Source organism: Megalobrama amblycephala, linkage group LG21, assembly GCF_018812025.1.
Source record: "Megalobrama amblycephala isolate DHTTF-2021 linkage group LG21, ASM1881202v1, whole genome shotgun sequence".
Classification (NCBI taxonomy): Eukaryota; Metazoa; Chordata; class Actinopteri; order Cypriniformes; family Xenocyprididae; genus Megalobrama; species Megalobrama amblycephala.
The window spans coordinates 8,456,982-8,481,486 of NC_063064.1; the positions used below are offsets into that span (position 1 = coordinate 8,456,982).

Sequence of the window (24,505 nt, forward strand, 5' to 3'; positions counted from 1 at the left end):
AAAGAGGAGCTTGAGTTGCCCAGCCCTATTTGTTTGAACCACAAGAGGCGTCTACTCTCACCTAAGCTTATGCAACTCGTACATCCTATGTCATAGGTTGGGTCAGAGGTTACTCTTCCACTGCAATTAGACACATGTACGGCCGTTGCCGGAAGCCAGTGATTATAGTTTATAAAGTTATAAATATGGATATTTTTCTTCCAAAAATTGGCCTTTATTAACCCCCTGGAGCCATATGGATTGCTTTTATGATGATGGATGTGTGTGAGTTTTCTAAAAGCTTAGCTTAAATGTGTGATATGAATAAATAGTGCTTATAAATGTTTGATGAGACAGTATTCTCAATTGAGTAGAGGCCTGACCCGGAAACAGCATTTCCTTACATCATGGTTTAGTTAACTCACTCGTTTCTCCACTCATTACTAATCGGACCAGTTAAACAAGTCAGCTCAGCTGACTCGAGAACAGTTCAGAATGATTCAGTTTGATTCATGAAGAGATCGTTCATGACAGTTAGATAAGATCAGACTCAAAATAATTTAATACAATGTCGAGTTTGAAAGTTCTGTACTATGCATACATGATTCCGGTATTGACTTTTTGTGTATTCTTTGTTGATATGTTATACACTCTAAAAAAAAATAGTGCTATATAGTACTAAAAGTGGTTCTTTGGCTTGTAATCATAGGGGAACCACTTTAAGTGCTGTATAGCACCAAATCTTTGTGCTTCAGTGGTTCTTTGGGATGACTGAGGTGCTATATATAGCACCGCTACTGTAACCTGTTAAGCCCCTGTATAATTCTTCAATGGTTCTTCTGGGTGGTTATTAGGTGCTATATAGCCCCAATGCCGTACAAAGAACCTGTTAAGCCCCTTTAAAGGTTCTTTACAAGCCAAAGAACCACTGTTGGTGCTGTTCAGCACCATTTTTGTTGAAATAAAATGCAATATGGCACCTCTTATGGGTTCTACATAGCACCAAAAGTGGTTCCCCTATGATTACAAGCCATGAACCACTTTTAGTGCTATATAGCACCTTTTTTTAGAGTGTAGTGTAAGTGAATAAACTGAGGATCATTAAGCCTAACCACATTTTAAAGTTCCATCCATCAATTTTAGACAACAACCACATTGTCACCAATAGTTGCAAGGAACACACAATGAAGATGATGATCAGGAATAACATCTTTAATAATCCACTCAGAAGGTAATACAAAACAAGATAAGATAAAACAAAATACACAACTGCTATACGTAAATGTGACCAGACAAATGAACGCTGAAAAGACTGCAACTTAAATACAAGGTAACTGAGGGTAAATAATGACAAACATTTCTGATGATTAATGAATCTCCATAGTAACCAATAAGCAGCAGGAAACTAAACAAAGGAAAACAGGGACTAATGAATACAAACTAAAATCCATGAAAATTAAAAACAGGACACAACCATGACACACATATAGTAGGGGTGCCCAATCCTGTTCCTGGAGATCTACCTACCTGCAGAGTTCAGATCCAACCCTGATCCAACACACCTGTCTGTAATTATCAAGTGCTCCTGGAGATATTAATTAGCTGGTTTAGTTACTGTAATCAGGGTTGGAGCTGAACTTTGCAGGAATCTCCAGGAACAGGATTATTAACCCTCTGCACTATAGTGTGAATGGGGCTTTATGAGCCACGGTGCGCCCTCTGCAGGAGAAATACACTTCTATATCTGTATTAGCCATTCTACTGGTTTCACTTCATTCAGCACATTGAACTTCCTCATACAAGAACAGGGAAGTTAACTATTCTCTGGGGATTTAATAACTATAATTATGCCTTTCTTGTGACATTTATGACAAGATACTGCCTTCCTTAGGTCAAAATATATTAAACACTACATTCAAATGGACACACCTACTAATTCTTTATTGTTAGGAGAAACCAAGGAATATAATGTCTACAGTAAAATTCTAACAGAAGTATAATGGGCCCCTTACATTTTGTAGAGGTGCAAGTCAGGCTAACGCAGAAGTATAAATCAGCTTTCAGTATGTATTTTTAATGGTTCGTGGGAAAAATTACATTAAATTATATATATATATATATATATATATATATATATATATATATATATATATATATATATGGACCTAAAAAGGACCAAAAAATACAATAGGTATAATGTGCAATAACTTTCACCACTCTGATTTTATTTTACAATTTGATATATTTACAATATAATCAACCCACATAATCCTTCTTGCCAATGAAAACTGGAACAAACCAAAAGATAATTTAAATGAGCACTGTGGTGTTTCTATGACAACATGTAATATCACTAATAGGAATATAAAACCAGCAGTGGGAACTAATCTGAAATAGATATTTGAGGTGCTCTGCAGGGCTTCTTACCACTGAGGAAATAAAGAGAATTTAAACAAAAGGAAGATTTAGATTAAAGAGAACTGAAATAGCTATGAAACAGATTAGTTTGCTAACAGCTAACAGACAAAGCCTACCAGTATATCTTAAGCAATCAGCCTCAAACAGGCTCAGGAATATTTGATATGAAATCCCAATTGTAGATGTCCAACTTTAGCATTAAAATAATCCAGTGTGCATGACCAATCTAATAAATCATACTACATGAATACAGATTGCATTGAATTTGGATTAGCAAGAATCTTTTTAATCTTTGAAGGAGTCACAAAATGAACAAATGTTGGAGTCCTGCTGCAAATATTAAATTAAGAAAATACATGTGTAACCACACTGACATATGTTGAGTAAATCAAACTGTCTTGGACTAGAAGTGATTGCAATTTGCAACTCACCAACAGTAACAGATGGACACTTAGCAGGAGAGCTTCTAAATCGCAGCTTCAGAAGTCCTTTCTAAGAAACTACAAACCTTTGGAAACAGCTAACATCTTGCACAAAGATATATAACCTGCTGTAAAGAGCATAACTTGGACCTCAGGTTGAAAACACTAAGATTTTTTTTTAGAGGGGCTTAATGGACCTCTCAATTACCAGACCACAACATCTAAACATCATCTGCAGAACCAAATGTAAAACTGTTTGAATATTTTGCTCAAAATTTTCATTCATTCTTTTGGAGCGTATACTGTATATTCATGACCTACAAAAATGACTATTCTAAAACAAAAAGTCCATATACATTATGACCTTGGCAGCACAGAAAGCTGGTTGGTTATATTTTGAGTTTGGTCATTATTTAGTAGGAACGTGGCCCATTTTTGCTATCTTCTGTTTGGCTGAAGGGGCTGGCAGAGCTGCCAGACTGATCCTGATGGTCAATGGACTGGTAGGCATCTCTGTTTCGAGTTATTGTTGGGATACCTGAAAGTAAAAGATAAGATCAGAAAAATCTGAATTACTGGACCTGTGCATACTTAACAGCAGTCTCTAAAATATTCTAAAAAATCATACTTTGTACGAATTCATATGAAATCGCCACTTTGTAAAATAGTTCCTATGTAGTTTCTGTGAGATCAAGTTGAATATTCAGACAAAGACATGAGTTAATTGGGCAACACTTTATCAGATATCCCACCTCTCCCGGAAGTTCCAGGAGTCTCACCCATGATAGCGACTCCCTGAAATTATTATATCCAGAAAAAACATAGCAAGCGAGAGAGAAGTAATTTGATCAAAAGTGGTCAGCCAAGATGCATTACCGTTTACATCTGGTACTAGCATGCCTTTAAAATCTCCAGTGACCACATGTGCTCTGATTTCGTTGCTTTCACTTTTGGCACACAAATACTATTGAATGAACTAAACCCATGTTACCTAGCTTATGTTAATATAATATCACATAATATAATATAATATAATGCATATGGCACACAAAATGGGAAACACAGGGAGTTTCGAAATCATCATCTGATAGGTTACATTCTACAGGAATCATGCTCTTTAATGGTCCACCTGGAAACAAAGCCATCATGAGCCAAACCCCATCATGGAAGAGAAAAGCCGTCATGTTTACAATACAATACAGTATTTATTTATAAAGCATTAATTAATTAAATAACTCATGAAATGTGATTACGTCATATCACCATAGTATGAGAAAGCAAATTACAGTAATCTGCAAAAACCACACTAATTCTTGGCCTTTGACTCAGTTTTCAATTTCATAAAACACTTTTTGCAAAACACAACACACAATTCTCTATGTAACACACAAAAATCTAACAGGAAGTATCTTGAGTTCCTTTTTCAAACACAACCATTTTATCTGTCCAACTACACATGGTTGATGTATTTCTTTTCTTTCGTACTGTGTAATACTGTATTCACAAGCACAAATGCCTACAGTAAAAAAAAATAGTTGTAATATAATAGTAGTAATATAATACAGTTTTTTTCAACTGCTTACACACAAAATCTTTACTTGTCACACAATTTCTGAAACCTGACACTCAAACAGCAGAACCACACAACAAATTTGCAAAACCATATACTAATTCTCGGCCTTCGACTCAGTTTCATAAATTTCATAAAACACTTTTTGCAAAACACAACACACAATTCTCTATGTAACACACAAAAATCTAACAGGAAGTATCTTGAGTTTCTTTTTCAAACACAACCAATCAAAATGCCACACAAATTCATCAGTGCCTCACACTAACTCCTCACATGTGCAAACACTCATTGCTTTACTTAACACCAACCAATCATGGCTTTAGATAGGCCTATAAATAGGCCAAAGGTCAAGTTATAGGTTTTTAACAACTTTTCTGTTGTTTACTTGCTTCTATATTCATCATTTCTAAACCCTATTGTGGAATTTTTCTCAACATGGTGCTGGAAAGTGCATGATTGTCATCCCTAACTCAACATAACACTTCTCCAGGCAATGGAGGAGGCATGTGGAGACACTGATGCTGCCTCCATCCAAGGTTGGATACGCAAGAGTGAACATAGCATGTGACGTGGATGAAATATTGTGGCCGGACCCAGCCAGGAGGAGAGATGGAGCCTAGATACACCCAACCATCTCGCCCGCCAACAAACACACACACAACACACACATGCTGGGTTTCCATGTTCTATGGGGACATTCCATAGGCGTAATGGTTTTTATACTGCATATTCAATCCCCCTACACTAACCCTACCACTAAAAATGTCCCCACAAAGTCAAAATGCACTGGTATTACTATACTTGTGCGGACATTTGGTCCCCTACCAGGACACACATACACACCATTCCTTTGAAATATTCACCTTTTTCAAAATTATGCTAGTTTTTTGGTTGATGTATTTATTTTCTTACGTACTGTGCAATACTGTATTCACAACCACAGTTGCTTACGGTAAAAAATAAATAAATAAACAGTTTGGTTTCAATCTTGCTTTCCTGTTTACCGTGAATTTTTCAACATCTCTCTGCCAATTACTTTAAATCTTGTAAAGAAATGTGCATAGGAGCTCATGAAATAAGAGCTTTAGGTTTTGAATAACTGTGTGTATATGATATATCCAAAAATAGAATATTATGGCAAAGGTGTTTGCAACGTAAGACATATGTTTGCTTTTGAGATGTGTTTGTGATATTTTGAATGCAGTGCTTCATTTTGCAAGAGTGCATTTTGCATTTTGTGTGTGCAATTCTTGGATTTGTGTGTAAAGTTTTGAAGAAAAAAATATAGCTGCAAGCAGTGATGACGGGCTAAAGCCCGGAGGCACCACCACCCCGGGGGCTTCAGGGCAACTGTGCATGTCGGGCAATGGGCATTTAAAACAGTTAAACATAAAAGGACTATGTCAAATTCACACCACATTTACTGCAGCAGCTGATGCTCCTATGATCTCAAACCACAACAGCCACATCCATGAGATCATTTAAATTGAGATGACTTTCATGTTATAGAATGTCATTAGTCAATTTCAAATGAGTGCAGAATATCATCTTAATCTGCCATGTCTGTGTTTTTTCTCAGACAACCTCTATAAAAATTCTAGAGCAAATTATATTATTATTTGTGCTCTGAGAAATCTAATCCAGTGTAATGTGAATGTCTGTGATTGCTGAAGTTGTATAATCCTTACACTTCCTTTCATGTGTTTTTGACCTCCCTGAGCTGTTGTTTGTGCACCAATCTTATGCACCAAAAGCATGCTTTCATTTGATTTCAGTGTGTGGTATAAGATGAAAAATAAAATAAAAAAATTAATTAATAGAGCCAAATCACAGAACCTGCAATTTTAAAGACAATTTTAATGTCAGTCTCAGGTAATAGTAAGGTACATGTCTAGATTTTTCTGCTCACTTATGCAAGTTTATTTTAAACAGACACTTTTATAATCATGTGAAATTTACTTAAAGATTTTATTTTAATAAATTTGAATTATATCAATAAATAATTTATTTTAAAAATAATTTCAATTGTAAAAATAATAATTGTAACTTGAACGACATTTAGAAAACTAGTCCTGTACCAATAGTGATATAGTGTCATAGTTCAATTTCAAATGAGTGTGAAGTTATCATTTGCAGAGTAACCTAATTATCAAACTAATAATGTAATACTATGTTGTCAGTGGCCTACAAATAGACTGGCTTGATTAGCTGCTTCAGATGTGTTTTGATTGGGTTTGGCACTGAACTCTGAAGCACAGTGAGTCTGCAATAAAAGGGTTAAATAACTGATCAAGGGTATAAAACTCTCTCTCACACTCACACATACACTCACACACAGTGAGGAGGAGGGAGTAGGGAGGGAGTGGAGGGGGGGTTGGACAGAGAGAGAGAGTCTACGTGTGTGTGTGTGTGTGTGTGTGTGTGTGTGTGTGTGTGTGTGTGTGTGTGCGTGTGTGTGTGTGTGTGTGTGTGTGTGTGAAAAATCCACATTCAAGCCAAAATATCTGACTTCCTGTTGATCGGAGCTAATGACTGTAAATTAGAAAGTAATCCAGCTTAATGAGAACAATATGTGTACCGAGTTTGGTGACTGTAGTTTAAACTATCCCCCTACTTTTGTCAAAAGATGGCGCTATAGAGGCCCTCCTCCCCACCTGTTTGTACGGTTTTGCCCATGTCTACTGTTTGACATCTCTGACGTTTGTATCAAGTTTCATGCAATTTGAAGCATGCTAAGCGTCTCAAAAGCATCCAAAACTAAAATTAAAGTTTGATGTGTTGCCATGGCAACAGTGTTTGAGATATCACAATTCTTTTCACAGGTCTATATCTGCTGTGTATTGACATTCCACTGATGAAGTTTGAAACAAAACGGGTAAAAAAAAGAGGGTGATCTCAAAGCATTTTGAAAGTGACATACTTCCTGCTGCCCGTTGGTGGTGCTATAACTTTGACTCACAATAGTCCCATCCAAGTGATCAGCATCCTATAACGAACACACAGGTGAAGTTTCATAAAAAGCAATCAATGTATGCAGACGTTATAACACATTTCCTGTTTCCCTTTTCTCACCATAAATTCGTTGCCTCACCACGGCCAAACCATTCAAAATAAAAATCCATTTGCAATTTAGCATCCTCAAGTGTCTTGACTTCAAGCTGACCAAGTTTCGTGGTGATCGGATTAATCGTCTAGGAGGAGTATATCAAATTCCAGAGCATGCATTTTTCAAACAGCCCATAATAACGGATTTCCTGTTGAGGTGACGTATAACTTAGAGCATGAAAGTTGTTAGGCCTGATGAGGTCTATATGTGTACCGAGCTTCATACAAATACGTGCAAGCGTGTTTGATATATGGACCAAGTTTTTAGACACTATTCAAGGGGGTGCTGTCCTGAGCCCCCCTGCCATGCTCGGGTACCAGCTTCTGCCCGGCCCTGATGGCAGACGATTCCGATGTGTGTGCAAAGTTTCACGAGTTTTGAAGCATGTTAAGGGCCCCAAAAATGCCCGAATAGTCGAAAAAAAAATAATTTTCCTAAGGAAAACAATAGGGCCAATAGGGCCTTCAGCCCTTTACAGGGCTTTGGCCCCAATAAAAGAGGTAAAGTTTTGAAAATGTTTGTAAGCAGTTGTAAAAAGTATCATTTTAATTTTAATAACATGGCAAGACAAACTCATAGTTACAGAAGGTGTTATGGGTTTTATAAGGAATGTTGGGTGCTTGTTATTTTAAAGTGAAGAAACTGAGATCTTCTCAAAGACCTCATTGTGATGTGCATTTCGACAGCTCCCCCTTGAACAGTGTCTAAAACTTATTCTACTCATCCAAACTCTAACACCTAACTCTAATCTACTAATACTCTAATGAGTGTTAGTTGACATGTAGTTGCAAAGTTACTTATAGTTAGTACAATGTCTAAAGTGGACCATCGAAATAAAGTGTAACCCTGCAGCTTATGTGATTTGCACATGAAGCACTAGAGCAATATGCCATCCTAATCTCCTTTATTCAGCCTGAAGATTCCCTTATGACAGACTAACTGAAGAAATCCCATTGCATATCAACAGAATACCAATGAGGAGATGGCCACTTACTTTTTCACTGCATTGTGGGCAATTCAGGCAAAGAAAAAAACAAAAACATCATTCAAGAAAAAAGGATCAATTTGCTATTGCAACCATTTATAAAAACACTACCTGAGAAATCCAATGTCGATAAATAATTTAAGATAACACAATTCCCTTATATTGTGCAATAAAAACTCAGGAAAATATTGACTGCTTACAGTGCAGCACATCAGCACTTTATGTGACCATTCAAGCAGAAAATACTACCAACTGCTAGATGATAAAGCCTTGTGTTAAACATGGTGTGGTTTATAATGATCTTCTTGGAGGTTTCAAATTTTACAGACACAAAAACACAGAACCAGATCCTCAACCAACACACTACAAATGTTGTTTACATAATTTTGGATATTCAGTGTGGAAGTATTTCAATATAAAAACAAATTAAAAAACTTTAATGTTAGGTGCTATTAATTGTAATAAAGTACAGAGAAACGTGTGATTCATTTGTTATTTTTTTAATCCATCGACATCATTAATAATTATTTTATAATAACTTCAATTATAACATTAAAAAAGAATAATAACAACATGAATTTGTCTTTATTTTATTTTATTATTATTATTTTTTTTTTATATTAATAGTAAAAATGTGGCAACCTGCAATTGATACGTTAAACAGCTATTTCTACCTGATCTCACCATAAAATTTTGTTTTGTTGGTGTAACCTAATATATTTAGGTTGATACAGAAATTTGAATAAAACCAATTAATTCAGATGTTACCACATGAAGCACAATTTTTAGTTTACCATTTTTTCAGTGTAACATGACCAACTGAATACTACTTGCTTATTCTTGGTAACATTCTGTTATTGGATAATTTCACTCATGGATTACTGAATGACTGAATTTTTACAATCAGTAACTGGATTTCCTTTTGCACAATGTTGTATTCTACTTGCTACTGTATAAACACAAGACAACTATATAAAATAAAAATGACTGAGTGCACCTTTAACTTTTACATTGTTTACCATGTGCTGGATTCCTCACACCACTGTATTGTAATACTGAGAAATAGTTTTGTTTAATGATAGTTAAACACTTAATAGAGTAGCAGGAGAATAAACCAAAGATTACATTACATGTTACTTTTTTAACTATTAAAAAGTTAATGAACAAATTAAGCACATTAAGAAATTAATTTTAAACAAAATATTTTATCCATCCATTTTCTAAAGCCCTTTTGTTATGAAGAGTCGCAGGATGCATGGAGCCTATCCCAGTGTCTTGGGCATCCTGGATGCGTGGTTAGTCCATTGCAATATAAAATATTTCATATTAGACTATTATAAATATATTTATAAACCTCTTGTGTACTGCTGTATTAAAATCTTGACACAACTGATTATTTTTCTGAAACCTCAAGTATACACATACACATACACACACAGAAAGAGAGAGAGAATAAAAGAATGTCATGAACATCAAGCAAAAGGAAAGCACACAAAATGAAAGACTTACAGGAGATAATCAAATGCAGGGATATTAACCAGAACTAGTAATAAGAAGTGCTGCAAAACATAAACACCAAGACATAATTTGAAGAAGAGCAAGGAGTCCACAACAATTCACTACAGCAGCTCAGAGATGAAAACTTCCTGTTTTAGAGGAAGCTGAACAGGACTGCAGGAGGAAAAGGAGCAAAGGTTCAGTAGCGACGGCCGAGCAATGTGCTATCAGCACTGTCTGTGGTGCAGCGACTGTCCACGGATGTTTCCAGGTCTGAGAGACAGATACAGTGAGACAGCAAGCAGGACAGTGAATAAAGACAAGAAGTCACAGAGAGAGCATGAAGAACAGGAACAAAAACAACAAAGAAAGATGAGTTATGAACATGAAAAATCTGAATCAAGAACTGAAATAATCAATGCGTCTTAAATAAAGGAATTACTTAGGGACTCATTTACTGTATATATGTTCTGTATTCAATAATCCCCAGTTGACAGTACACCATTGTGTTTATTAACTACTTACAAATAAACAGATGTAGATTAAATATTGATTTCAAGAGACAGAGGGCAGTTATTCCGTTCTTTCTTCACAACAAATAAATGCAACCTAGGCAAACTGAAAAGGGGGCAGGTGGAATTAACAATTTGGGAAAAGGGAATGTTCATATTCCAAAGAGGATTTTATTAGACAATTTTTTTGCCTGAAGATCAAATGTAAATGTTAATTTTGGGTTTGATTACCAGGGAAAACAAACGGTCCAACTTCGATATCCTGAGGTCTTTAAAGGGGCAATATTAGTAGTTTAGTTGTGTAACATTTTATTTTTTCACTAAAGTTTACTTATGATTATGTCAAGTCATGTCTACAATGTCAAGGTATCTCACACAAAAAATCAGCTAGTTTTCCATTTTCCATTTCTGCCTTCTCTCTGACCTTCAGAGTTAAACAGGATGTTTTTGTCACTACACTCTTAAGTCTTAAATATGTAAATGACCTCTGTTATGACTATTCATATTTTAATTTTCTTTAAAATATGGGCATGATGATTCTGAATGTCTTAGATTTGGGTGGACTAAGAAGGGCTGGGAATTTCATTGTGAATGTTATACTGTGAATGTTACTCCTAACCAGTTTCAATGGACTTTAGTGACAAGCTATTAATTCTATATTTTGCCCACACTGAAATCTCACTGGCCCAAAATTCCGCTTTCCCTAACTGTATATCTAAAGGCCTGGTTGACTGTGATTTTGTTGCTTTGCTCGACATTTTGTTTTCCGTGTGGACAAAAAAATAAAAAAATAAAAAAATAATAAATAAAGCCTACTGTATCACATTTGATACACAAGGCCAATAAAATTATCATCATGACCAAAACTTTACTAAAAACTGTAGTACATAATCTTCTACATGCTTTCTGTCATCTGATTGAACGTTTATGTTGTAATACTGAAAAAACATTCCCCTTCATGTGTCTTTTTCATCATGTTAAAATGTGAGTATCACATAAAATACATCAGGCTTTTGAGGATCATTTATTTGTACATCTCTCAATCATCATTATACTGCATCGCATTATATGTTTTGCAACAAAAATAAAAAAAAAATTGTTACACTATGGGCCCTATTTTAACGATCTAAGCACATGGTCTGAAGCGCATGGAGCAAGTGCACTTAGGCTGTGTCTGAATCCTCTTTTGCTAGTTAAACGACGAACGGTCCAAAATGGTTGAACCTAGTCTCTTAATGAGACATGGGTGTGTTTTGGGTGTAACATGCAATAAACCAATCAGAGTCTCATCTCCCATTCCATTTAAAAGCCAGTTGCGCTTGCACCATTGCGGAATCCCTATTTTCATGGCCGAATTTGCAAGCGAAAAGACTTGAACGCTTCTTCAGATAGGAATCCTATTATTTTTAATATTTAAAAATGTTTGTGTGCTGCTGCGCGTCACCGTGTGCATAATAGGCAGAGTGTACCCACCTATAGATGCATATTACTAACGCGCCCTATAACCAAAAAAAAATTTAAAATAAAATAAAAAAAATACTGTGCCATTAACTTTACACCAGGTTTTTGTTGGTCAATGGCACAGTCGTTTTCAGTTGCCTCAAAATAGCAATGCGCCAACAATGCACCTGAACACACCTCTTTTTCAGACCAGCACGCCCATGGGTGAACAGATGGGTGCGAGTGCATTTGCTATTTAAACAATGTGGTGCTGGACTTGAAAATGATACTGTACTGCTTCGAGCTGAAACTAGTAAAAACACTTTTGTCGCGCCTGGCGCCGCATTGTGTGGGGTGTAAAAGGGGCCCTATATAATTGTTAAAAGTATACAGTACTTACAACTCATTTGCAAACAGTTTTTTTTTATAGTTTTATAGTTATAGTTATAGTTTTTTATAGTTTTATAGTTTCATAGTTAATATATTGTAGTCTCTACATTATTAATAATATTAATAGGCTTTCTATCAGGCATAACATTATGACCACCTTCTTAATATTGTGTTGGTCCCCCTTTTGCTGCCAAAACAGCCCTGACACATCGAGGTATGGACTCCACTAGACCCTATGTACCCTATGCACTATGTATTCTGACAACTTTCTAGCAGAACTTGCATTAAATTCTTGAGCAATCTGAGCTACAGTTGCTCATCTGTTGGCCGCGTGTGACCCTGTCGCGGGTTCAACACTGTTCCTTCCTTGGACCACTTTTTATAGATACTGACCACTGCAGACTGGAAACATACATATGCTATGTACAAATAGTTAGTTGTTCTCTCATTGTCTCTGTAATTATCTGCCTGAAAGCCCAATCACCTTCGAGTGTTAAAAAAAACAAGCCAATGGGCATCGGCGAGTGAGATTTGCATCGCGAACCACATCAGGCTACATCAGGAAGTGTGCAGTACTTACTCATTTATGTTTTATAGTGTGGAGCCAAGACGCTGTCCTGACTGTTCAGCGGTGGTACTGCGATTGTGGCGATGGGACATAACGTGGAGTTACATTAGTACCTTAGACGTTCCCTAACAGTCAGACATGTTAAAAGTTAAGTCGAAACGACTGACGAATTGGGATTCCAACCAAAACGCCACTATTGCTGTCCCTTTTCAAGGTCTGACCAAGGTCTGAATAAACGGCAACAGATCAGTATGATGCTTACTTGATGTGTGCCATGGCGCCATGCCCATCTTGGGACTCAAGCCTAAAGCCAATGCTGAAGCAGTCTCATATGCATCAACCCCAGTGGTTTGACCTTGGCAGAAGAACCCATAAGACTTAGGAGCCTCTGACAATACTTCAGGGGTGCCACAGTTTTTTGCTTGTACAGTCTCAAGTATTTCAGCACTGACTGTGCATCTTGAGATAGATGTGATGTCTTGGTGAGCAAATCCACCTGCACACAGAGAAAAGAGATGCTCTGCACAGGGAAGAGCTTGCTCTTTTCCCAGTTGACTCGAAGTTCCAATCAGGCAAGGTGCTCAAGGACCAGGTTCCTGTGTGCACACAACTGGGCTGGGCCTCATCGACACTCATCACACTTACCTGCTGTGTGCAGACCTGTTGCAACAGAACACGGGGAGGTAACATGCTTGCATCCACCGAGGCTCTGGTGAAAGTGCTTGATGTCTGGCCATAGTGAAAATGAGGGCCATGATCACACTGACCATGTAAAATTCACTCCCTCCTCCACCAGGAGTGAGGCTCACCCCAGTTGGGGTGGACAGGTCCACAGCCTCTCCTTTCCTGGGTTACCTGTCTCAGGAACGCTTTGAGTCCTTGTGAGGGTTCTTAGTTGTCTGTTGATGGGCAGGCACTGACAGCCCAGGCTGTTGCTGTGGCAATGAGCAGGTGGAGCTTGGGTTCTCGGGGGTCAAGAGGAAGACCCATGCCAAGGCAAGATGTGTTTGATTGCCTTGTCTGCTTCTTCACTGCCGAGAACTGCTGCGCAAAGTCCTCAATAGTGTCGCTGAAAAGGCATCCTTGGGAGATGAGATGCCAAATTTTATGTAACGGTGGAATGATATTTACATGTCGGGTGCGGTGCGGGTGCGGGTTGGACGCGCGGTAGGCACGGGTAGACTGCAGGTCCAATAGCCACTATTCACTCAATTCGGTGCATTTGACAGCTGCTTTCAAATGGTCTGGTGCTTATTTGTTTTCATGCGCCGTCTGAAGACCATTTAAGGCTTCTAATTACAGCAGGATTTGCAGCGCTGAGCATTGTAGCCAATCGCGCTGCATCTGATTAAAAGCTATAATGATTATTAAAGGGAGCGCACTTTACGTATTTAATATATATTTTTATATTTACAATTTGAATAAAAGTTTTTGAATATTTTTCGCACTGCTACAAAAGGACCAGCGGCCAGGTAAACACTGCTTAGATTTAGAAGAGACAACCGTGTTTAAATGCAGAGTGAATCTGATAAAATATTTACTAGCTTTAAGCTTACAGTTAAATAGCCCAACTAAAACTTTCTTTGTTCTATTATTTTACGTGTGTTGTTTAATGCAATAATTAATTAGATGCAGCTAAATATAATGCCTAATGTTAGTTTTATTACTTGTGTTAGGCTACATGAGAAAAACATTTTCTACCTGATGTAGGAGATTTAATGTGGGTAAGGGTCGGGTCGCGTTTTTTTATGTCAAATGGGTCGGGTCAGGTGCAGGCTAAAATTTGTGTTTCTGAAGGATGCTGGGTCGGGTGTGTTGTTAATAACTGCGGGTGCGGGTTTATCAAACAGGACCCGTGCAGGACTCTGGATGGGGGCATTGAGAAAGCGCACTTTCTCTGCATCTCTGCAAGGTAAAGCCACAGGTGCCACTCTTGGACTACTAACATGGACATTGCCTGACCCAGGGTCTGCGTCATCAACTTAGTGGTCTGAAGGGCATATTTCCAAACACAGTTCCTGCATTACTTCCGGGTAAGGACTACCTTTGTGAAGACCTTTCAGTGCTTTGGCAGGATGGTTATCGCATGCAAGGCAGAGGCGGCCTGGCCAGCAGCACTGTAAGCCCCTCGCCATGAGAAACAAAGTAAAGTTACATGCTTTGAATGGGAGCCTCCGGCGATTCTGCCAGGTGGCGGCGTTTTATAGGCATAAATGCACCACAATCACATGCTTCACCTGGGGAACATCCAAGTACCCCCCACCATCGAGGGTAATGAGGACGGAGGAGCCTGCAAAGCATGTTATGCCAAAGAAAAGTGCCTTCCAGGACTTCAAGATCTCCTTATGCACTACTGGGGAAAATGGAACCAGGGCTGAGCTCAGGTGAGCTTTACAGTCTCACCCCAGGAATCAATCGTCCAGCCCTGAGCACTCGGGACAGGGCAAAGGAGTCCACCCAAGTGAGCCCTGAATGAGAAATCCACCAAACTCATCCAGAAACTTGATCAAGGGGACCGAGTGTGCTGAGGAATGAGAGGTGCACAGGGACTGACCCGGCAGCAGGTCTCTAATTTTAGCTCCCAGATCACACTCATCTTTCGCCACCGAGGTCTCGTACCTGGAGGTAGATGGACCAGGATGGGAAGCAGGTGAGGAGGCTCTCGGCCTCTTGAAGAAGTATGAGAATCGTGACCGTCTCAATGGGCATGCTCTCGCAGTGAGAGCATGAATCATCCATGAATGATGTTTCAGTATGGGCATGGCCAAACAGTGCAGACAGCAATTATGCCCATAGAGAGAGAGATTGCCCGCATCCAGAAGAACACAGCCGGAATGGCATCTTTAAAAAGACATGATCCTCTGCGCAGCTCTTTTAGAGGAATTTGCCTCTTTTAGAATGCTGCTTATGCGCCCAGAGGCCCTCTCTGCACTTATCTGTTCAGACTTGAGAAAGACCACTGATTTGTGCGGAGAATCCAACAGCAATCATTCTATGCAGAGGTGAATAGAAATTGTTTCTCTTAGTAATCAAGAGTCGCTGGCTTAGGCTCAAAAGAACGAAGCTGAAGTGTTTTTTTTCTAAATAGTTATGTACATTAGGCTTTTATGTTATTATCTAATGTTGTTAAAATGTTTATTGCATTTTTTATTGTTGTGTGTTACCATGATGGTGTTTAGTATTTGTATGAATGACACTGTGCACCCTCTGTATAGACAAGTACGCAGTCCATCTTTAGGATTTTGTGTTTGAACTTCTGTTTTTTTGCGGTAGCTCTGTATGGCATAGCTGTCAAGTCAAGTCACCTTTATTTATATAGCGCTTTTTATAATACAGATTGTTTCAAAGCAGCTTTAAAGTGATAACAGGAAAATTATGCAACAATGTTAGTTTCGGCTGTACAGTAGCTCTAGAAGAAAATAGTGTCATTGTCCAGCATAAGTTCACTGTTGATTCATTTCCATTGTAAAAATCATTAGTATTAATTTAGTTAATTTATCTATACAGCAGCTCTGGAGAAAACAGTGATGTCATCATCCAGCTCAGTTCAGTTCTTATACAATAGTGCCAATGCAGTCAGATCATTAACATTGTTGAATATTAACTGTACCAACTAAGCAAGCCAGAGGGTTGACAATGGCAAGGAACCCAAACTCCATCAGGTGACCGAATGGAGAAAAAAACCTTGGGAGAAACCAGGCTCAGTCGGGGTTCAGTCATCTTCTGGCCAACAAGCAATTATGATTCAGGCATAGGTCAAACTGGGATCGAAGCCAAAATATTCAAAATACTTAATCCAGTTCCATCTGGTTGAAAATCTGTCAAAGAGTAATTAGCTGAAGTGGATTTACTTATTGTAGAGTTAACAAAAGTTATCATGGGCAGTGTAATGTTTAAAGCAGATGTCATAATAAAGGTCAGTGGAAGGTCAGATGTCATAATAAAGCTCGTTTTAAAACGAGCAGTTCATTCATAAATCTGTAAGATCTTATCTTTATGTTGTGGAAAAAAAGGGCCAGGGCTACATAAAGTCTATTTTAGTATTTTCCTCCTCAGCTTGTGGAAAAGCGGCTTGTGATGAGCTTTGAATCATCATGTGACTTTCTCATCACCACCTGTTTTTGGTGGTTGCCAGTGTATTATAAAGGTACAAAATGGATATTAGTATGTTGTTATATTAAAATTAGACTATATCAGTTTTTACTGTAAATTTAAATAAAATCTGTAAAAATAAAATGTTGCTACCGTGTTTTTTTATGGTACATTTCTGGCAACCATAGCTAGCAGGTTTTTACCTTAAATTCCACTGATTGTTTTTTACAGTGTTTAAATATTATCTTAGTGTGACATCTTAATGTACATAGTGTGACAAATGATAGGCTAATTATATGTATTTTATGCAAATAGTCTGCTATACTGTTACAAAGATCTCATTGATTTACATTATAAGCTAGCAGAATGTGATCTTACTTTCTGTACAAAAAGCAGCTGCACCAAATTGCAAATTTTATTTCCTCCTCAAGAATGAGCTCAACATTATCATATTTCTTACTATATGAGCTAAAAAGTCCAAATGTATCAAAAAAGATACTTAACAAAATCACATATGCAAGATTTTTTTTTTTTAAAGATTTTGTCTAAAGGTTTAAAGGTTTTGTCTAAAAGGTTTCCTCTTCCATAAAAAAAAAAAAGAAGAAGATATTTCTGACTGTCATGTCAAGCTTTACATGGTTAATAACAGACCTAGTGAAATAAATCTAATTCTATAGAAGTTGATTCAGACCTCATCAAAACAACTAAGATCAAGGTTCATAAAGATCTTACAGTGAGGAATCAATCAAAACTGGCCTAATCCCTTTAGGCCCACGCACTGTTCTTCAAAAATCAGTCAAGCTGTCTGTCTCTTTTCTTTTCTTTGGGCCACTCTGTCAGGCATGTGTCTTGTGACTAGCTGTAAAACTCAATTACCTGCACCTCTTTTTACTAATTTTGCCATTTTCAGTGAAATACTCTGCTTGTGCTCCACAGTCAGCGTCCACAGACACACAGAATGCTTAAAACAGGCTCAATAATGCTTTAAACAAACCAGAGCAAACAATGCTGACATTTTAAATTCATGGAAATACTTTCACACGCATCACAAAGCACTCTGGACCAAAATTAATCAGTCACCCATTACTCTTTATCCTTTGGGCCTTTAGTCACCAACTTACCAAAGTTGATGTTGTATTCGCCACCCCGCTCACGGTACATCTGGTAGACAAAGAAACAGGAAACAGGTTTGAGCACCAGGCTCAGGATGGCCATGCCTGCACTAAAACGGAACAAATCCGGCGAGTTTGCAGTCGTCAAATAGTACAGACCAAAATGAACAATGTCAGTCAAGATGGTCGCTGCCAACCCGATCAAGAACTGAATGAAGCAGAGCAGAGATCAAACATTAGCATGACAATTCTAATATATGCAAACACATTAGAAAATAAAATAACAAGTAGTAGTCTCAGCATGCTCAACGACCATCTTGTAAGCACTTATCTAACTGGCTGGCTTTAGACTACTTTCAGGAGAAAGGCACAGAGATTTTTTGTACCACACAGAACACTAAATTAATTCAGATTAATTCAAACTAAGTTAAAAGAATCATCACATTTTACATATTGCACTTCATTTAATGTATTCCAGATAAACTCAATCCTAAATGCTCTACAAAAAAAAGACAAACTATAAATGCTCGCTTGTCAGCCAGATGCACTTTTCATATAAGAAGTCAGTTTTCAGCCAGAATGAACTGCATTGTGGTACAGACCTTATGGTCAAAAGACTCAAATATCATAAAGGTATGGATTTCCCATCTGTAATCAGCACTAAATAAAATTATTAACTTTAGGCCTTCATGATCTGAAAATGATGCTCTTGGATGAAAAAAAAAAAAAAAAAAAAAAATCACACCAACCAATAATACAGCATCTATGGAGTCTCTCTGTGCTATGGCCCACACTCCCACTGCAAGAACACTACTGTTCCCCAACACATAAGATGTAGGAAGCCAGGGATACAAGCATGCCCTGCATATAAACACACATTCAAATATTTTAATTAGGGCTGTCATTTTTACTTAATTTAGTATGGTTCATTGCTGGGAAGATTACTTACACATTTTAGTCGAATACTGAATAAAATGATTACATTTTGAAAATTGTAGTACATAATCTGTTACATTACACATTTTAGGTAATATAATCTGACTACTTTTTGATTACTTTTAGATTACTTTTACCTTACTTTTAATTGTGTACTAGTGATATAACAGTACAAAGAGAAAAAAAAAAGTTGTTGAAAATTTGTCATCAACAAAATGAAGTGCATTAAACATTACATTACGTCAGTGTTTCCCCAACTGGGGTTTGTAAAGCTGATGAAAAGGTAATAATTAATTAAACCATAAAAATGTAAACTTTCAAAATGAAGACAATCAAAATAAAACACAAAAAATATGAACTGTTTTATTTGTCATGCTATGTGGCCTCAAAACTGGAAGACTTTCTGAACACACATATGCAATGGGCTGTTTTAGAAAGGACAATATAAAAGACAGAAAAGAAGAATTAGAATCAATAAATTCTGAATAATTAGCTGCCATTTTGTGAATATTAAGTAATCATAACATCAATAAAAATGTGACTGTGGTCTGATTATGAGTATTTTTATTTTATTTTATTTTATTTTATTTTAGTTTAGTTTAGTTTGAGGAAGAAATGTAGCCTATTTCTGATTCTGCTAAGCTGACATGATAAATGTTCACTAATGGTGAAATTCCTCAGGTTAGTGATAAAAAACAGAAATGAGAAAGGCAAATGCACCACAACTCTCACCAGACTGTCAGTATCCAGTGAACCAACACGATGGCCTGCAGAGAAAACACACACAGTGCAGCTCATTGTAAATGTACAGATCTATTCCTTAGATACAGGCCATGGCTCAAAACCTAGTGAGCATTCAGTCATGGGCATTTTGGGGCTACATGCTGCACCTATGATCTCGGGCATCTCTAAAATACAAAATTTGTTACAGGCAATGATTTTCTAAAAGAATCAAGATATGAACCCATACAAAACAGATACAAAAAATTCTGGGTCCCACTTTATGTGTCTTTAAAACTTGAGTACCATTCATGCATGTTTTTACATTGTATTCATATTTGAACCTGCATATAATTACATCTGTAATTACGTCTATAATTATTGTTGACACTACACCTAAAAGAATGCTTAAATCTAACCATACCATAAAACTTATAACCTATAACCTTACCCGTATCTCAGCAAAAGTGCAGCAAAAGTGTTGAAGACACTTAGTACAACATGAACACAATACGCATGTAGTACCAAAAAGAAGAAAAAAAAGTTTCATGTTTTATTTAATTTTGTTTTATTTTTTACATAAATAAATAGACACCTAAATAGTGTGACCCAGTTTGGTACAAAATAGAGAAAATAAATATATCTACTACACTTTCCATTAATAATTTTAATGGTTTCTAGTTGCCCCCTCCCCCCAAAAATGGCCTAAATGTGATAAAATTCTGAAGGCCTCAATGATGAATGCACAGAAAAAGCTGCTGATTAATTATTTAATACCATTTTATTGATGTTTCCTGATTCATAAAGTGTATAAATGTTTTTTTTTTTTTTTAAATAAAACAACAATAACCTCTTCCTTTTTATCTTTAAGCTTTTGATGAATCATTTAGCAATGAATTCTTTTTTATATATCAACGTACTCACTATACAACACACATAAATGAAAATCAAATAAATTACCTTGAGATTTATGGCTGGTATTTCCATTGTTTCACTGCCTCTTTGTTTCTTCTGTAGTTTTCAGTATTTCACAAAGGAAGCATGAAACACTTTCATCATAACTGTGTTTAACAGAAGTTAGTCCAGCGCTCTGAAGTGACTGCAAACACAAACCATGTGACACCAGCCTGATCAGAGCCGTGTGACTACACCTCCCACTTCTGCTCATTACTCCGTATGAGTGCAAAGCTAGAGAACCTGTGTATGTATGTGTATGTATTGATGTCACTTTAAATAAGTGCTTTCATTTATACAGTGCATATTTACAATAACATTTTATTTGGTCCCACTCTATATTAAGTAGCCTTAACTACTATGTACTTACATTTAAATTAATAATTTGATACAATGTACTTATTGTGCACATAGATGTTTTTACATTGTACTTACAGTATATTTGAAAAAACATCTGCATGTAATTACATATGTAATTAATTTCTGTAATTACATTTATAATTATACTGTTGACCCATCCTTACACCTACCCCTACCCTTAAACCTACCCATACCACCAAAGCTTTCCCTAACCTTATCCATATCCCACCTCAATAGCAGAAAAAGTGGTTTGCAATTCAATATGAACCCAATAAGTACATTGTACTTATTTTTTGATGTACATAGTAGTTAAGGCCACCTAATATAAAGTGGGACCTTTTATTTTATAAGAAAGATTAGGGCTAGTTGTGACAGTAAAGGGTCCTTACCCCCGGTACATTATGTCTTCTGTCATTGTAAAAGTTATTTGCTCTAGAAAAATATCAATGCATCTAAACAGAGTGTAGACAGGTTATTCTTCAGCTCCTATCGATTTGTGGCTCATGATATTTTAGTTCCTTGAAATAGACATGCCTTTAAAGACTTAGTAGAAACAACCAAAAAATAAATTGCACGTCTCTTGGCACATTCATTACAACTAAATAAAATATAGCTTGTGCTCATGAATGATTTGTTAAAGGCTTTTACACATACAATCACACACACACACACAAGTTTATTCAGACTTTCCATAGACATGATTTTTAACCCTAAACCTTAACCTATCCATCATAGAAATAAACAAAACAAAACATAATTTGGCATATTTCACAAGGTCAAGATTTCACAAGATTTCTGGTACTACTATCCTTGTAAGGACATTTTGTTCCTATAATGTAGGGTTTATCTGGACTGCACACACAAACACAAACACACACACACACACACACACATAAACTTGCAAATGTGGTTTACAGGGATTTTCTATAGGCATAATGGGTTGTCCATTAGACCAAGCTAATCAAATTTTTTATCCTTTAACCCTAGTCCTAAACCCACCGATCCCAGAAAACAAAAACAAAAAAAACATGATTTAGTATGTTTTTTTTAAGCCATTAAGTTTATGAGGACACAAGAAGTTTCCTCAGCAACCATGTTTACGTTGTAATACCCATGTCGTTATACACATTTGTGTCTTCATAAACCATGTATACAAGAAGATACACTTATAGACATGAAATTACAAAATACATCAAAGCTGAATTTGATAGATGCTGCTTCTCCAATTAGCCAGCTGTGGTCCATGATTTCAATAAAACCTATGACAGTTCATTACAAGCATATGTCACTTTTTAAGTCTGACTAATGGCCCAGATTTGCTTAATTAGCTTAGAATAACCAAAATCTAGTTTGGAAGATTTTCCCATGTCTCATGGGAAATTAGTTCCTTTGTTGTTTGAGAGTCTGACAGAGAGGTCCATCTTCTTGTTTGACCTCTGATGTGTTAGGCTTGTCTTCACAAAGGACAATAGGGGATAAGTTCTAGGAACTCAGTTAGAGGAACTAGCCACTAGGATAGTTCCCCGAGAAGTAATTTCTCCCCCGGGCCATGTTCCTGGTTGCATTCGCACCAGGAATAGGAACTCAGAAGTGGCCGACAGCAGCGTCTTTAAGCGCAGCATTTACAAATGCTAAAAACATGTGGATGGAGGAGGCCGTGATTGGAGCTGTGTTTGTTGTGTGTCGTGGGTTTTGTGATAATGGACATGGAATGTAAACGTATAATTTACAAATTGGGGCTAAGAGACAAAATATATACTATACATATATATAGGTCTCCACTCATGCTGATTAGGTAGACATGTTGATTGCTGACTGCTGGTTGGAATTATGTGATGATTAGTTAGATCATTTGTGTTCTACCGAACTTTTTTAATGAAACATCATTTAGACATCTTCTTACAGCTTATACTAAACCATTGTTTGTTAAAAGTACAATACTTGCAATGCTTTAGCCATTGAACGAGTGTCCGGATGCAGTCTCAGGAGAAATTCTCGATGGTTCAGTAGTTTGAAGGTGGTGAAGTTGCTATCAAATTCTTCCAGGTTGAATGAAGAGATGATGAACTTGCAGTGTTAGTCTGATTCGGTTATGGTCGAGGAAGTTACAGTAGGGCTGGTTGTTACTGGAGGCTCCTCTGTCTGCGCAGCTGCACACCAGGGGAAAGATCCCTCAGTCGGACTGGATGTCTCCAGTCTTTTCACACGAACAGCAACCAAAAAAAGGAAGAGAGCGAGGGTCACTATGACAGTGCCCTTTAACTTCCATGGAGGTCACACCTCTCGAGTTTGGCTTGACCAATGACAAAGGAGAAAGGTTCTTTTGTTTGGAAGCTGACTCATTTGCATGATCATAGTGGGCTGGCAGTTTGTATCCCTTTATGCTCTGATTAATATAACAAGCATACAATGCATGCAATTAAGGAGGTGATATACACCAATGTGCATGGCTTTAAACAATGATTATTTTGATAGGAAGCATGATACCAATAAGGTTAATTATCTAATAGTTCATAGAGCATGCATTAAAAAGGATACATTACAACAAGACAATATACAAATAATAAATATACAATTAAAATCAGTAATAATACACACAATGTCCTGGGATATGCATGTTCATTCATAGAAAGATTTGCCTGTGAATTATTGGAAAGAAATCCTTTTTATGGGCCTTATGTGTCTTTCCTATGGCCTGTGGATTTTACACTTTTTACATCGTAAACCAGTTTTATCTCGCTTGCGTGCCTTTGCTGCCATGGTAACCGGGGACCTGTCTGCCCTTTTGGGGAGTCACAGACACCTTGCCAGTTTTGTTGTTTGGTGAGGGGTTTCCTGGATTATTCATTAAATATAATGAGTGAGGAAACCAAGGGTATATATAGAAGAGTGCAACTATATTTAAGATCCATAGGAACTAATGAAGGTGAACATAGGCAAAGGAACACAGGGAACAGATTGAAAACAAAACCAAAACAGAGCATACATGTGACTATGCACTCCCCCAGAAGAACCAGGAAATTATCCTCTTCCAAATCAAAATATTTCCCAGAGGCCAGGCACAACTCATCCACAGTGGTGGGGGTGTGGGTGTGGCTTCCCTCCATGTCCTCGAACTCCACAAGCTACTTCACAGGGACAGGCGATGTTGCCAGCTCATGCACCTGGTCAGTCGTTTCGTGAGGCTCGGGCTCCAGGGCGACGGTTGGCTCAGTCCTCCTTTTAGGATCTGGCTTGTATCATGGCTTGTTCTAGCTCTCCTTCTGCAGTGGGCTCTGGCATTCACTCCATGCAGGATGGTGAATGCTGGCTGGGCTCTGGTTCTGGATCTGGAGTGGGGCTAGTGAAATCCTCCCAGGCAGATGGTGTACAGAGACCCACAGTTCACCAGCACCCACTCCACGACCTCGGGAAAATTCCTGTGCACAAGGAGTGGTCCTG

General features: G+C 37.4%; 1 protein-coding gene across 1 annotated transcript; it reads right to left on the minus strand.

Moving 5' to 3' along the window:
- Window positions 1–1,176: 1,176 nt before the first annotated feature.
- LOC125256469 (angiotensin II receptor-associated protein) lies at window positions 1,177–20,901 on the minus strand. Its single transcript, XM_048172505.1, has 5 exons — window positions 20,711–20,901; window positions 19,763–19,797; window positions 18,844–18,955; window positions 18,104–18,302; window positions 1,177–3,357 (listed from the first exon to the last, which is right to left on the minus strand). The coding sequence occupies exons 1-5, from the start codon at window positions 20,735–20,737 to the stop codon at window positions 3,233–3,235; spliced, it is 498 nt and encodes a 165-aa protein (XP_048028462.1). The 5' UTR covers window positions 20,738–20,901; the 3' UTR covers window positions 1,177–3,232.
- Between the last annotated feature and the right edge of the window lie 3,604 nt (window positions 20,902–24,505).